The sequence below is a fragment of the Physeter macrocephalus genome, chromosome 6, assembly GCF_002837175.3.
Source record: "Physeter macrocephalus isolate SW-GA chromosome 6, ASM283717v5, whole genome shotgun sequence".
Lineage (NCBI taxonomy): Eukaryota > Metazoa > Chordata > Mammalia > Artiodactyla > Physeteridae > Physeter > Physeter macrocephalus.
Window position 1 is genome coordinate 70,874,843 of NC_041219.1, and position 17,024 is coordinate 70,891,866.

The 17,024-nt window shown below is 37.8% G+C and overlaps 1 protein-coding gene across 2 annotated transcripts in view; it reads right to left on the reverse strand.

Moving 5' to 3' along the window:
- Nucleotides 1-8,219: 8,219 nt before the first annotated feature.
- The window catches only part of SOX5 (SRY-box transcription factor 5), a 1,009,763-nt gene continuing 1,000,958 nt past the window's right edge, over nt 8,220-17,024 (reverse strand). For both annotated transcript variants that reach the window (XM_055085506.1, XM_055085507.1), the window contains 2 exons: nt 13,888-14,104; nt 8,220-12,104 (listed from right to left, as the gene is read on the reverse strand). In XM_055085506.1, coding sequence (XP_054941481.1) covers nt 11,801-12,104; nt 13,888-14,104 — 521 coding nt within the window. In that variant the 3' untranslated portion in view covers nt 8,220-11,800. The remainder of the gene's footprint in view (nt 12,105-13,887; nt 14,105-17,024) is intronic.

A 17,024-nucleotide genomic window follows, 5' to 3' on the forward strand; every position in this document is an offset into this window, starting at 1 on the left:
AGAAGATAAAATAAAGTAGGATAAAATAAAGTTATTAAAATAAAAAATAATTATTAAGGAGAAAAATTTTATTTAAAAAAACAAACAAAAAAAAACCCGGTTCGGTCAGAACGCTAGGACAAATGGTGAAAGCAAAGCTATACAGACAAAATCTCACACAGCAGCATACACATACACACCCACAGAAAGAGAAAAAGGGGAAAATAATAATATATCTTGCTCCCAAAGTCCACCTCCTCAACTTGGGATGATTCGCTGACTATTCAGGTATTCCACAGATTCAGGGCACTTCAAGTTGATTGAGGAGATTTAATCCGCTGCTTCTGAGGCTGCTGGGAGAGACCTCCCCCTCTCCTCTTTGTCCGCACAGCTCCTGGTGTTCAGCTTTGGACTTGGCCCCGCCTCTGCGCGTAGGTCGTCCGAGGGCGTCTGCCCTTCACTCAGACAGGATGGGGTTAAAGGAGCAGCTGATTAGGTGGCTCCGGCACAGGCCGGGGCGGGGCGGGGGGGGGAGGGAGGGGCACGGAGGCGGGGCGAGCCTGCGACGGCAGAGGCCTGCGTGACGCTGCACCGGCCCGAGGCGCGCCGCGCGTTCTCCCTGGGAAGCTGTCCCTGGGTTCCGGGACCCCGGCAGTGGCGGGCTGCACAGGCTCCCGGGAGGGGCGGTGTGGAGAGTGACCTGTGCTCGCACACAGGCTTCTTGGAGGCGGCAGCGGCAGCCTTAGCGTCCCATGCCCGTCTCTGGTGTCCGTGCCGACAGCTGTGGCTCGCGCCCGTTTCTGGAGCTCCTTTAAGCAGCGCGCTTAATCCCCTCTCCTCGCGCACCTGGAAGCAAAGAGGTAAGAAAAGGTCTCTTGCCTCTTCGGCAGCTCCAGACTTTTTCCTGGTCTTCCTCCCGGCTAGCCGTGGTGCACTAACCCCTTCAGGCTGTGTTCACGCCGCCAACCCCAGTCCTCTCCCGGCTTCCGACCGAAGCCCGAGCCTCAGCTCCCAGCCCCCGCCCGCCCCGGCGGGTGAGCAGACTAGCCTCTCGGGCTGGTGAGTGCCGGTCGGCACCGATTCTCTGTGCGGGAATCTCTCCGCTTTGCCCTCCGCACCCCTGTTGCTGTGCTCTCCTCCGTGGCTCCGAAGCTTCCCCCTCCGCCACCCGCAGTCTCCGCCCGCGAAGGGGCTTCTAGTGTGTGGGAACCTTTCCTCCTTCACAGCTCCCTCCCACTGGTGCAGGTCCCATCCCTATTCCTTTGTCTCTGTTTTTTCTTTTTTCTCTTGCCCTACCGTGGGGAGTTTCTTGCCTTTTGGCAGGTCTGAGGTGTTCTGCCAGCGTTCAGTGGGTGTTCTATAGGAGCAGTTCCACGTGTAGATGTATTTCTGATGTATTTGTGGGGAGGAAGGCGATCTCCGCGTCTTACTCTTCCTCCATCTTCTCTCCCGCCCACAGGGTCAACTTTTGATACATCTGTATATTTTTATTAAACTGTTTTTATTTTCACTAACTCTGTGCTCTTCTTTGTCTAATTGATGATTATTTGTAGATCTCATCTCTTTATTTTGTCTATTTTCATCTATTTTCCTGAATATATTAAGCTCTACTTGTGTTAAAGTCTTTGCTAACTTAAAAATCAGTATCCTCTGTAGATAAACATCTACTGTTTCTTTTTCTCTTGATTGTAAATTTTGCCTTTGCATGTGTTTAGATTTTTTTCCCTAAACTTTTAAAATAAAAGAACGCATATGATTTAATCTTCCACCAGAGTGGAGTTTCATATTCTTATGCTAGGCAGATGGGTGATCATTTTACCCTTACCAGTGATTTAGCTGTGTCAAGGCTGCTTGGCAGTTTTAGTGGTACTCAGGCTACCTCTATTTTGTCTCAGAGTGTAATTTTCCCAAGCTTTGCTTGTGAGCATGGTGGATAATTGTCTCCTCAGCCATGAAAAACTACAGGGGATTCAGGTCTGCCCTTATAATGTTCTCAGCTCAACTCTCCAGTATCTTCCCCTTGAAGGTAAAATGTGGCAATTATCTTGAGAGCGTGATTAGCTGTATGCTTGAGTCAGGTCCCATATCTATGGCTGGTCTTTGTTTCCTAAGGACTAAATGACACAGGAGATTTCAATCTTTCTTTTGGAAGCTTGCCATGCATTTCCAACATCCCACACAGCTCTAGAACTCAGCAAATATGCCATTAGTAAAACCAGTCTTGCATTTGAGGTCCTTCAAGTTTCCACTTAGGCACCTTGGATCCACACAACTACTTTGCTGGTTTCTCTTTCACCCATAAGTTGCCAAGTCTTTTATAGCAAAACCCAGAATTTGATAATGTTTTCACCAAATAGGAATGGTTAGCAATCATCAGCTTCACCTGAGATGAATTTTTGCTTTTCTGAAATTATGGTTCATCTAGCCCTCATTTCTTCCATAGATTTCTAATTCCCTAAAATATAATTTTGGGGATATTTTTCCAGCTTTTTCTAGTTGTTCCAGTGGGAGGTTGGCCATTCACCACCTACTACATTCATTTAGAAGCTGAAGTCTCAATGAATATGAAAATGATTCTTGTTCTGATTTGAAATCCTGTGTCACAGTCTGGTTCATTAATCATATTCTTGTATTGTTTTTTTGCTTAACGTGTGCTAGTCTTATTTGCTTTATATCTTGTATAGACCTATCATAATACTGAACATAGCATAAAAGCCAATTTGAAACATCTGATTGTCGAAAAAGCTAGTCTATGGGACATGATAAATATTCATCACAATCACAATTCTTCCAGCTTTATCCTTTGTAAATCCTTGTTTAATCCATATATCCAGTTATCTATTCATATGTATACTATCTTTCTCTCTGACCCCCTGCAAATTGTCTTTATAAAACTGCTTAAAGACTGATAGGTAAGCATATAGGAAACAAATCTACAGCTTTTGTAAATCTGCTTACATAAAGTGGCACTTTGCATTGTTTCTTATCCCTTAAGTGTGAAATCCATCTGAGAATTTAGGGCAATGAAGGTTTATTTCTCATGATAAACTTGCATGCTTCCTTCAATTAAGCAATGAGAATTCTCTAATCCATGTAGTTTCTTTGCCCTGGCTGCTATGAAAATGAGTTGTTTTTTAATGATTAGAGTTTTCCTCCTCCGGCAGTGTATACACACACACACACACACACACACACACACACACACACACACACACACACACACTTTTGTAAAGAGACAAAAGGTAGAGTAAGAAAAAAGGAATATGTGTGTGTGTTTCTATAATGTGTAAGTATATGTGTGATTTCTTTTTATTTCTTACTCTTTACCTGTTGTCTAATTGCTATGTGCTAACTGTGCTGGCATTTCTGTACTTGTGTATTTATTGTAAGCCACTCCAAATTTTGAAAGAGGGCTAAAGAGCCTATTAATTGACATAAAGTCAACATGATGCACTGAGGAGCAGAGACTCATCAACTTTGACAAGAGTTTGGCTTTTTATTGCCAGAAGGACCAGGTTAGCATTATTAATTTAGTATTTGCCAAATACTGAGTCATTAAGACAAGGAAAGACAAACCATACTACCTCCTATGATTTTTATCATTTTCCCTGATTTGGATTTTTCACTCATAAAAATGTCTAAATATTTTTTCATGATACAAACTCAGATTTTGTGTGTTTAAAATTTACATGAAAAGTGTAAAATTTATAAAACTTTATCACAGTTTGTCAACATAAACTTTGGGGGATCTTGAAGTATCTGAAAAATTAAGTGACCTTTTAAAGTTTTTACTGTAACAATAGGAGACGAAGATAAAGCTACACCAGAGGATTTTATAAGCAAGAGTCTAAGATATAGGTGATATAACAGGCTATAATATCAAAGCTTATAGATCTGTAAAATCAGTGGGTTACAGGGATATGGATTACTGTTTAATGAGGACAATCTAAAATTCTCTCTTCAATATCTTTAGTTGGCATTTGTGCCCAATGTTTTACCACTGGCAATTTAATTCATCTTCCAGATGTCAAATAAGCCCTGACCGTAAGAAAGCAGATTAACTCCTCTTGTGCATGTTAACACAGTAGAAGACAATGATGCTTAAAGATCATTCCCAAATAAAAAAAACAACTTGTGTAATTATTTGGGGCCTGCTAGTAATAATTGTAGTCCTGAATCAAACTTAAGTTCATGCAACCACAATTTATAAACTTGTACTCTAGTCAATTGTAGGTTTGAAATATAAGGCAAAATGAATGCTTACTGAAGGCCGATGAATGTTAGAACAATTTGAATAAAGCCAGTCTCCCATGTAAGTAATTACTTACTTCCATGTAAGTAATTATCTGAATATTTTCTATGGTTTCTCCAACTTTCTACCAGGACCACATGAATTTATTTAAAAAAGTTATCTCAACAGTGATTTTAAAAGTTATCACAGCAGTGATTTTTATAAACAAGACTTTATTTCAAATATATTTTACAGTTTGAGTTTAATTAGGATTGCTTTCCAGAATCTGAAATTTAATACTAAATTGAACAGGCAATGTTCAAAATGATGGTGTTTACTTAGGCCTACTGGATTCCTACAGTTGTTCTCGTAATTTTTCTTTTCGCTTTTAAATTGAATCAGTGGAGACATTAATGATAAAACAACTTTCATCCTCTTGGTTATATCTCGAATACCAACAAAGTACCATTCCATACCATATTCACTTGTATATTAAAAAAATGGTAATAATAGGGAGAGTAAAATCTCACATATCTGGACGTAGTTGCAAAACGAAGAATTATTGTGATCAGGGCTGAACTGGTTCATTCTTGGTGGTAAAAATATTGGGTTGGCCAGAAAGTTCGTTTGGGATTTCCTGTAAGATGTTACAGAAAAACCCGAACGAACTTTTTGGCCAACCCAATAGTTTTGCTAAGCAAATTGGTAGAACAAACTAAATTGCAGAACAGATGTTTAGCCTGTTTAATAAAACGTAACTATTTTTAAGAACTTTTAGCAATACGATTGCATATGCTTTACATACTAATTACAATGCTTACTTATAAAACAGGTCGTCTCAGCTAGTTATTAGGTTGCTTTAGAAACTCAAGAAAAATAAATTGGATATTTTTCATATTCTTTAACTTAGATATTGAACTAATTCATGCTTACCTTCACCTCCATAGTTGTAATTGAGGTTTCGATGATGATGTCAAGTTATAAGTAGGGATAACTTCTGAACTTTAAAATTTGGTAGGAATGACAGTATCTTGATTTTTTTTTTTTCAGTATCTTGATTTTTAAAAAAACACATATGTGAACTTCCTCAAACACCAATTTCTAAAATTGTCAGAATTGAGATTAAAAAAAAGAAAAAGAATGGATTTCTTTTCACTATTGCCAGAATTTTTCTGGTTGTTCAAGGCATTGGCAGTAAGAAAACAATCTATTATTGCAGGCGAGTCCTAAATATTCCGTAAGAAACTAAAAACCACAAAGGCCAAGAAGAGAATGTTTCTAAAATACAGTGTGACAGGACAAAACTAAGTGAACTTTATTTGGTAGGAAGGAGACCAAAGGTGGAATTTCGCACCTTGGGTGAGCCAAGCTTTCATAAGCAGACAAGATTTCCCCATCTACATATACTTAACATACTCCGATGATGCTGTTTCCTGAAGAAACAGGATGACACTGTGACCACTGTAGCTGTAGGTGGTCTACTAAAAACGTTACACGCAATGATCATTTCTCTACTTCTACAATGGATATTTTCCTTTCAAAAGCACCTCAATTTTTTGGCAAATATTAAGTGGGTATAGTTTTGTGTGTTTCAGTTGTATTTTTGGTGTTCGACTGGCCTGGAGTCTCTGAAGCCTACTGCTTTGCCATGATGAACAAAAGGAGAAGCAGAGAAACAAGGATAACATGTGCATGTGTTCTGGTGGATCAAATGCCCTCAAAAACAATATATGAAGGGACAGATTGAGAGCTCTTTCTAGCCTCAAACTCTTGATGAATCACTGACCCTCAGCTTCACAGAGGTTTTTATAGAGGCCTAAGGTTAAAGTATGGTAGGCAATATAGGATCTGCAGAATTTGACATGCACAAAAGGTAGATAAAAGAGGAAAATAGCCCCACCTCTTGGTTGTTTTGAAACACTAGGGCATGCAGAATAATTTGGAGCTGGTTAATAGCAACAGCTTTATCCCTGTCCCTAGAGATTCTGATTCACTACATCTGGAGTCTGGCTTAAGAATCTACATTTTAAACAGTTAATTCTAAAGCAGGTAGCCCACGGACCAGACACTGTAAACTACTGATACTTCTGTGAAGGGTTACAATGGGCAAAGTGTTAGTAGAACATACCTTCTTTATATACTTACTTCATATTCATTTGAACCAGATGTTATCTAACCCAGTTTCTTGATACTTATTTAAAAACCACCCAATTAAACAACCAACCAACCAACCAAAAACCCTTATGGTAAATGATTACACATGAAACTATCAAGATAGAAATACATATTATGGTGGAAGAGACAAGCAAAAATGGCCACTGGAAGGAAAGGAGCCTTCTTGTTTTAACATTTGCTTAAAAAGCTGAAGGTAGAATCCAGAGGTTAAATGTCAGAATGTTAAACAATTTAGAAATATCCATTATTCTAAATTAGATACCAGTAAAGTGAAAATTATTTATAGTTCTTACTTTCATAATCTGAAATTTAGAATTTCTATACCAACAACAGACTGAAATTCAATTCTAAAATGTAGAAACCCTGCCCCAATGATAGTGTCAAGCTTGGGAAAAATGACATTAAGGGTGCTTCAGGCTGCAGGATTTTTAAGTGTCATTAGCGTCAATTACATACAGGAAGGATACCTTTTGACATTACAGTGAAGCTCTCTGATGACATGCATTATAAAGAGGCCTTGAATGTCCACCTCTAAGATCTAAACCCTTAGTTCTCAGTTCAAAGTCAACTTCAGGAAGTGAGGTTATTTATATTGGAAACAAAATTAAATTATTTTTCATATTTTTGCTCTTTTTATAAGAAAACTAATGATTAAACTGCCATAACAAGAATTGTGAAAAGAAACACAGTATAATAGGTAAAGAACACATTTGCTGTTTTTATTGGTGCCTTGCATGGCAGTAATACTGAAAAAAGAGAATGCAAAAACAAAAAACAAAAACGAAAACAAAAACAAAACAGGTTGGCGGCAACCCACATCTTTTTTTTTAAGAGTACATAAACTCCTGTTTTATTTTTATTGTGGCATGAATGATAACATAAAACCAAAAACATGAAAATATACAACTTATATTACACTATGTGTTATGAACAAAATATAAATCTATAACTCTATGTTATATTTACATAATTATTTATTTTATTAAATTTCAAGTGAGATGGTAGGTTGCACATACTTTGTTTTAAGCTCCAGGCATTTGATTGTCTCTTCTACATTTTCCCATTTTTACTCATAAAATCCAAAACATTCGAAGGACTAAGAGCTTTAGAGCCAGTGGAGCTATATAAATACTGTTTTAGTGAACCAGTGACAGAGACACTGGGGAGGACAGGAATCAATCAGTAGAAAACCCAACATCATCTTCAACCTGGGAAATTGAAAGTTATAGGATACTTTAAAATTAAATACTGTAAAAGCCTGTCTAAAAGAAAACCTATGCCCTATAAGACAAAAGAGATCTCTGAACCACTTTAAGTGGGCTTCATATTTTTCCTTGCAGACCCCATAATTTTTATTTTACTATTAACTTGATAGACAAATATTTTATAAACCTGTTTGTAAATATACAGTTGTTTATTACAATTCAAATAATTTACCCATTAGAATGAATGAAAACATAATGATTTTTGATGTTTTAAATGTGATATAAGAAGTTTCTTCTGGGAACAGTAACATCTTCTGGATTAAGAAAATATCTGAAATTGGACCATAAAATATTTAAAGATAATTTTCTTTAAATGAATTAAGGTAAAAATTCTACTCCAAAATCAAACCTATGAAATAACTTCATCAAAGAAATTCTTTTATATTTGTTCCTTATAAGAGGATTTGGTTTCAATAATGATTATGTTCTTTGGGAGGGATTTTATACATGGTTAACTCTTAACTGTAGATGCCAAATAAATGTTAAAAATCGACTTAACTAATTTAGGTATAAGTGGACTGAAGAACAGCTTTGTTATTTTATACAATTGTAGTGACTAGACAAATTCTTAGTAACTTATATATGAACTTTAACCTATTTTCTCCAGTGATGCTCTTAGATTCATATTAAAACATGACTGTTTTTAGAAGAACTGATTACAACAGCCATAAAAAAACAGAATTCTGGCAAGATTATCCCTCAGTACTAGGGTTAGCGTGTGTGCCTGTGGTTTGTGTGTTTGTGTGTGTGTGTGTGTGTGAGAGAGAGAGAGAGAGAGAGAGAGAGAGAGAGAGAAAGTAATGTGAAATGTGAACACGTAGGTAGGGAAGGGGAGAGAAGGGAGACTTTATGTTCATTTGAGTTTGATCTTACTCTCATTTCCTCTCCCTTATCTTTTTTGGTCATCATGGGGCACAGAAAAAGAATACAAGGTTTTAGGATCCTTTACAAAAATGATAAACCAATCAAATGCCAGAAGGCAATGTGCTAACCCAGTAGGCTGCCATTCATAGCACCTTTTATCAAATGACTTCAAAGCACTTTAAACATTAATATGATTTTTTGTTTGTTTTCTTTTGGGGAAAATTAAGGCAAAACAATTGTGACCCCCAGTGAATCAGACATCAGAACAAGAGAACATAATGCAAGGCTATGGACTTGCTTTTGATTCAATCCATGCACAGTTTCGTCTCTCTGACATAAATCTAACTAAATAAAATTAACTTCTGAATTTCAGCCGTTAAAGGTCACCATTAACAATTTCATTTTCCCCTTCAAATAAAACAAGTAAAAAACAAACAAAAAGACCAAACAGAAGTGTTTTGTCAATTCACTGGTAAGTGTGTTAGAATTTGTGTCAGCCATGAATGCCCTCAGTGGCATCTACCTGGAGCTAAAACAAAGTATTCTTGTAGCCCAAAGTCATGAAATGAAAACAAAGCATCTTTACAACATGGTGGAAAATAAGTGTCCAGCAAACGTGAGGGGTGAACCCACATAAGTCAGAAAGAATTTGTTAACAAAGACAGAACAAATTTTTAAAAATCTGTTTTCACATTGTACATAATAACGATATAAAAACAAGTGTCCATTTTTTTTATCCAGAGTGCTTAAAAACAAAACAAACAAAAACAAAAGAGAAATTGGCTGTAGATGACTGTGGCAATTAAATAACTAAAATGAGTGATGAGAGCCTAAGTTAACTGAGATTGAATACGACCCTCCTATTAATTCACTTGTAGGTATTAAACACCGGAACGTGACATTTGTTGGGGCCAAACTTTCAAAAAGGAGAAAACTTATGGAAGGATAAATGAAACTGTGTGAGTGAATGTGTTTGTGTGTGTGTGTGTATATATATATGTATGTATACATATATATATACATGTTGGAGATGGAAATTTGTTTTAAATATCTAACAACTTATTGGCTGTACTTCCAAATCAGAGGAGAATAAAATAGAAAGGGAGAAATAAATTATGCATAACTTACTAATCTGGGAACAGCTGACCATTATTATTATTATTACTATTATTATTATTATTTTATCATCATCATCATCATTATTACAACACTAGCAAAAAGAGGCAGTTCAAATGAAAATACAGTCATCAAAAACAAACAGAAAAACAAACAAAGCAAAGTCTCTGACATGCAGGATATGATTAGCTCCTCCAAGCAAAACCCCAGAGCAAGTCTTTTGAGAGAGAGAAAAATAAAAAGGATTTTTTTCTTATTTATTATATGTAAAAATCAAACTTTAGGGTCAGGTTTGGGGAGGGTGGGATAGGAAAATGATGACTGGAGTGAAAACCATAGCACATCCAAGCTACTGGTTGGAGTATTTACTGTCTGATGGTTCAGCACAAACAACACTAATTCAGTTTAAGTGATTTCCCATTTATTTGAACATGCCCTACGACTGCCTTGGCACTCGGCTGGCAAAGTCTAAGCAGTCCCGTCACCGTCAGTTGTTGCTCTATGCACACACTCTGCTGGAATCAGAAATTGGACTTCAGTGGATTCATCTTACAGCAAGAGTAGAGCGGTGGCAAGGGTTGCTGGGCTCAGCCAGGCTCCCTCTTGTTGGGCTGTGACAACTTTTAATCAAGTCCTGCTTTTTACGGCATGAAATGCACATGGCCCACAATTCTGAAATGCAAATGGCCTCCACCTCATTTCACGGAGGGATGAAAAATACCTTATAAAATCATCAGTTCCATTTCCTGATCAGGAAAGGATGGAATGTTGAAGAAATAAGCTAATTCTATATTTCTAGAATATGGGCAAATATATTCAAGGGAAACAATGATTGTTTTGCTTGAAGTTATCAACAGGAAAAACAAACAGAAATCATTAGGTAGGAAATGTTAGTGGAACCATCTGACCAGGGAGAAGCAACATCTGGGAACAGTTTGCTTCCCTGTTATACACGCACCCCTCTATTACACAGGGCCACCTGATCCATCCAATAATAATCACATTAGAAGCTTAAAAATATAATTTCTGAGCCCTATATTGGTTAAGTTGTCATTTGAAGTGCAAAGTCAAGGTCAAGGCTGCTTCCAGACCAGTCACTTAGAAGGATGTGGGATTTCATCCCCAGATGTGGGTTTAACTCACAATGGTCCAACATTATTCCAATTAGTACCATAATCACACACATACATACACACAAAAATCCAAGATCAGAAAATATTTTTTTTCTCTAAATTTCTTATGTCTCTCTCTCTCTCTTTTCACCTGAGAACAGCACCTACAGTTTCCATTTAAAAAAAAAAAAGTCAAATCTCACCAGCTGCTGGTATTTCAGGTTTTTCAAGGGATTGTCTAAGATATAACACTGTCCTAATTTAAGAAGGAACAGGAAAAAGGAAAGGGAAAAAATCAACTGGGTCAATACTTCAGTACAAATTTGGCACTTGCTCAAAGATGTAGTGTGGTGTGCAACAGATAAGAAAGTCCTCTAAAGAGAATGATTGCTTATTTTGTGGTGGATAGCAAGGAAGTTAAAAACAGGCTCTTTTACCCTCTTCCCCCCCCATGCACAGACTCCCATCTTTAAAGTATAGAGATGGAGAAGGTGGAGAGAAGTAAAGAGAAATTCATCTTTCTTTTTTTTTTTTCTGTCAGGTGCATTACCGAAAACAAAAACAAAAACAAAAACAACGAAAGGAAAGAAAGAAAAGGAAAAAAAACCCAGAAACCCCAAAAAACAAAACTTATTTCTTTTTAAAAACTGTAGCACAAAACAACAAAACACATTCACAAGCCACTTGTTGGCACTGTGTACCTGAGTGAGAATTTCTAGAACATTGTAGAACAAACAGCCATAAAGTTTATTAAAAAAAAAAGTTGACGGGTAAGACTTCAGTGCTTGGATGTAGCAGCTGAATTACTGGCATTATTTTACCCATAGCTTATTTCAATCTCTTGTTGTTGATATTGTTGTTTGCTTGTTGTATTTTTATTTCCTTTCCAAGCCTTTTGAGGCTGAGGTCTATTAGTCAGCTGATGTCCCAACTATTTAAGACTAACAGTTAAAAGTAACAGTCAGTGTATGAGAAAGTTAATGTGCTTGGCCACTGGTAAGGATGAACCAGCTAGGGCTTCTTTAAGTCCTCAGGTCACAACAATCTTTTGACCCTTATCAGTTGGCTTGTCCTGCAATATGGTTTTCACTGTCACTCCCATAATCTACATCTGGATCATCCTCTTCCTCCTCGTACTCATCATAAATTTCTCCGTTGATGTCCTCAGCCTGAATCTCTTCTTTGATATGTGGCTCCTCTCCTTTCACGCCGTAAGTGCTCTGGATAACAGGCATCCCAGGCTCCGGGCTGCTGGACACGCTTGAGTGCTCCGAGGGCAGATGAGGGGAGGGCATTCCAGCCATGGCGATGGCTCCAGGGTACACGACACCAGCAGTGGCGATGGGGATCTGTGCTTGTTGCCTGTTGGAGAGGAATTCCCAAAAAGAGACCATGGGTGAGTGGACAGCTGGATGCAGGCCTTACTTACTCTATAATTAATTTGCTCAAGTTGTCCAACTCTAAGGTCATGATTTTCACCCTGTTGCCTGACAGTTTGAAAACTGTATCCTACTTTGATCCCAATACCTTACTTCTATGTAGTGCTTTATAGATTACAAGGCATTTGCACGTGTTACCCATTTGATTCTTAAAGTGATTGCTACTTTTCTACTTTATGAAAAGAAACTGAGGGACAGAAAGATTAAGCAGAAGAACTCAAGTCCCTGACCCCGAGTTAATTTTTCCTTCACTACAACATGTCGAAAGAGTTTTTAAAAGAATTAAACCTAGGGCTTCCCTGGTGGCGCAGTGGTTGCGAGTCCGCCTGCTGATGCAGGGGACGCGGGTTCGTGCCCCGGTCCGGGAAGATCCCATATGCCGCGGAGCGGTCCGCAACGGGAGAGGCCACAACAGTGAGAGGCCCGCATACCGCAAAAAAAAAAAAAAAAAAAAAGAAACCTAAAGATAATTCAATTTTAATGGAAAAACCCTAAAGTCTTAGAGCTCTCAAAATAAAACTTTACTGCCCAGAACTCACCAGAACTGAACATGGTCCACCTCATCCCTGAAATAGTTTTCAGTGGGGTAGGAAGTAGGGCTGGCCTCATGGGTGGACCACCTCTGCAGCTGTACAGGACCCGGGGCTTAGAAAGATCCTACACTTGGTTTAAAGTTCTGTTGTCACAATCTTGAAATTCTTAAAACCCTTTTAACAGGGACCCCGCATTTTCATTTTACACTGGGCTCCCCAGATATATTCTGTAGCTGGTCCGAGTACAAAGGGATTAATAGATGATGTTCATTTATGCCTTCTTTCATTCATTCGTCTGTTTACTATTTTCCCCAAGGAGCGCTGGGTCTCGTGCTCAGCGTGGAGAAGAGTACTGCACTGGGATGTAAATCACAGACCCTTTGGACAAAGCAAGCAGATGCTTTCAGGGGAGTGGAGGAGATAGGGCAAATTAGAAAAGGTTTGTGTGTTTTTTTGAAGTATCCTCTGGCCATTTTCAGAACAGTACTTATTATTCTAAGAAGCTCTCAGGATCTTATTTACTGTTCCAGATATGAACAACTTTATTTCTGTGCTTTTTGATAAAATTCTGCAGAAACAATGTGGTTGCAGGCCTTTGCCATAGGAAGCAAGGTAAGACATACTGAGAAAGGCATCCTTAATTCAGAAGGAAACTTTCCCATTCACAACTTGTTCTACCCTGAAGAGAATCCCTACTTTATGTGATCTTGTAAGGCCACACGTGTGCTCTGAGAGCCCAGAGACTCTGCTATATTCAGAAACAAGTCTTTCTTTTGGAATCATTTTTATGTTGTATTATCTCAGCTAAGTTGTTAGCTGCTGTGGTATTTACACTGTGAGGCCTTGGAATTAATGAAAACCAGCAAGAAAAAGAACCAGGAAGACTTCTACGTTTTTAATAGCAAACTTCAAAATTCTTTACTCTAAGATATTTTATTTTCAAACCAGCTATTAACAAAGCTCCCGCATCAGAGCCATTGTTCTAGGAGCCTGGAATGAGTTCACATGAAGTGTTCTTTCTCAGGATTATAAGGGGACAGTTTAGTCTCTGAAAATACACTGTGCTCAGGTGCTTTCTCAAAATGCTGCTTTGCAACTAAACAAATACATCTCACATCCCATTAAGTGTAACAGGAAATGTTCTTTATGGGAAAATGACCGGAAGGTCCTTACCCAACATTGAAGTATTGCCGCATTTCCTGCCGCCTGTTCCGCATGATTGCCTTGTATTCCCCGATGCGCAGCTTTTTGCCATCCACCAGGCAGGTGCGCTTCGGCCTGGGCTTGTATTTGTAGTCAGGGTACTTCTCCAGGTGCTGCTTGCTGAGACGGGCTTGCTCCTCATAATATGGCTGTTTCTCTAGGTTTGTCATAGCTTTCCAGCGAGATCCTATGAGGAAAAAAACGTCACAATTCCCATTTGCACAGCGGCTGAGGATCCTACAAAGGTATAACTGAGAATATGAAAATCTAAAGTAAAAATGTTGGCCAAATCCCAGAAATACATAAAAAGGTTATGATTAGTGAGCTCTGACTCAAGAGATGAGATGCCACAAGAACAGAGGTGTTGGTGGCAGTGTCCTCAAAGACTGTGCACCCAGAGATACAAACGCTAAGCAATATTTTTCTTCTGGCTTGAATGAACAGTTTAGCCAAACTTGTACCTTATGTACTTAAAAGCTCATAGATGATTTAATGGAAATATCTTTCATTTCTACAATAGACCATGATGTAATTCAACTGTGAACTGAAAAGTTATGCAAAAACGCATTACATATTTTGAATCTGAGGGTAATTATCTAGTTACTGAGCATTGTTATGCAGGGTACATTACTTACTACACAGGTTTCTAACGTATGGTACGTGTAATTCTCATTCTCCCCCAAATGTTTAAATATGCTTACGTGATTAGTTACAAATTCATTTCATTAAAATTCTAATTATAAAAAATACATTGATGAACACGCACTGGGTAACTACTGTGTGCTAGATACCGTACTAAAAACCTTTACATAAGTTGTTTCATTTTCACCTTTCACCATAATCTCATAAGCAGACAACATTTATACCTATTTCTAAAGATAAAAAAATTAAAGTTCAAATAGATGAAGTAACTTACCCAAGGTCACACAACTATAAAATTGTGGATCACTGACTCAAACTTCGGTTTGACAGAATTGAAATTGTGGTACAACATGTATCCTTACATACCTATACCCATCTACTATATAGGATCTAGCAGAAATCAAAACTTACAATAATAAGTATGTGTTCAGTAATATTTTTCTCTTAATAAATTGTTTTCAATAATGTATAAAATGTCACTTCCTGTGATAGAGCATGCATTAGTAATGTTAGCCCAAATTGGTTTTCCCTTTCTTTTCACTTTTAATTTTGGTTTGGATTCAAGTAGGATTGCAAAAAAACAACCATTGGAAGCTTAATTAAAAATATTTTATGCTTATTCTCAATATAGATGTGATTTAAAGCTTTGATTCTGTCAGTATGGCTATGTGCAGTAGTAATAGGAGGAGGAGTAGTAGTAATGTTTATTTTTTGTTAAGATTGTGAGAAAAATCTATTTGCAGATGTTTATCTGCAAGTAATCAGCTCAACTCTACCCAAATGCACAAAGACCAAAATAACTGGAATTAGGAGATCCCTAGCAAATATGTACTGGCACTGCTGCCTTTACCTGCCTTCCAAAGTCATCTAAGCAAGATCTTAAACCTTTTGAATGGATTCATTACTCAACCATAACTCCACATCTCAAATGCAAATAGCTCACTAGTGAATAGTACTTTCCTACAAATGTACAGAATTCCTCAATATGGGCTGTTATAGTTATTAAACGAATGCAGAGAAAGGGACAACACCTCTTCCCTTAGAATTCTTTCCTGTTGGAACAGATGTTGCCTGGGTGGGTATATCCACGTAGGTGTTACAAAGATTTATAAACAGATTTTTTCCAATCTAGACAGCCAATATGATTTCATTATATTTACAACAGAAACTCAGGTTACAGTTCAAATAATAAGAGTTAATTTTTCTACTCCTTTCTCAAACTTGTATTTAAATACAGTGTCCATCATTTAGTTAGCTGGTCAGGCCGTATCATTTGTAGATACAATTTCAAACTCTATTATTCAACATTATTTTCTAGAGGCACTTGAAAATCATTATGTTGTTCTCAGGGCAAATATAAACACAAGTAAACCTATAATACTATTGAACTAGATCAATCCTTCTTGTGGAGTTTCTTATAAGTATGTATACCAGAATTTTGACCCTCAGAATAGGGAGTGGAAAATATCAGAATAACTTACTGAATAATTAAAGAAATCGAACAGTGGATCAAGGATGGTTGACCTGAAATTCACTAACTATGTTTACCACCAAATAAAACAAAGAAACTAGCATTCTCAGTTAGAATAGGAATTGTCAAAGATTCTTCCCTAGGTCTAAAGGTTCTATTAGCTCAAAAAAGAATATTTTTCTCTAAGGAAAGGGAATGTTTATGCCTCATAGTAACATGCCTTGGAATGTAAGAGCTATGTTTAGATTTCCTACTATGTACATGATGCTGTATTCATCACTAGATATGCAGCAGTGAGTTGTTATGGTTCCTAACTTCTTGGAGCTTGTATTCCAGCCGAGAAGAAATACATTACGTACGTAATTGCAAAATGTATAATTTTAATTATAATTGTGGAAAGTACAGGAAGCTATGAGAACATATGATAAGGAGGTGAGATCAATCTTCTGTAGGTCAGGAAGGCATCGCTGCAAAAATGGCTCCTAGAGGGATTGAAAAAACAAGAGCAGCCTATGGAGGAAGACTAGAATGGTCAAGGCCTTGTAGTGGGAAGGGGAGTAGAGGAACCTAAAGTTGTTCTGGCTAAAATGCAGAGAAAAAAAGGAGAGTAAAAGATGTGCAAATTCTCAAAGAAGTTTGCCTCTATCTGTGGTATGAACTGGAATCAAAATATTTTGAAACTTGATAATATAATTTCTCTGGAAGCATCACTGAATTCTAAGCCACATTGAAAAATATGGCCATATCATTGTTACATGTCTTTTCAAAATTAATTAAGAATTAAGGGACAATTTGACCCAGTTAATGCTTAAGCTAACTAACTACTCCATTATATGACTGAGCAGAACAGTGGTTCAGTTTGGTGGCAAAGGCAGCTGTGTGTGTGTGCGTGTGCGTGTGCGTGTGCGTGTGCGTGTGTGTGTGTGTGTTGCGGAGCACAGGCTCCGGACGCGCAGGCTCAGCGGCCATGGCTCACGGGCCCAGCCGCTCCGCG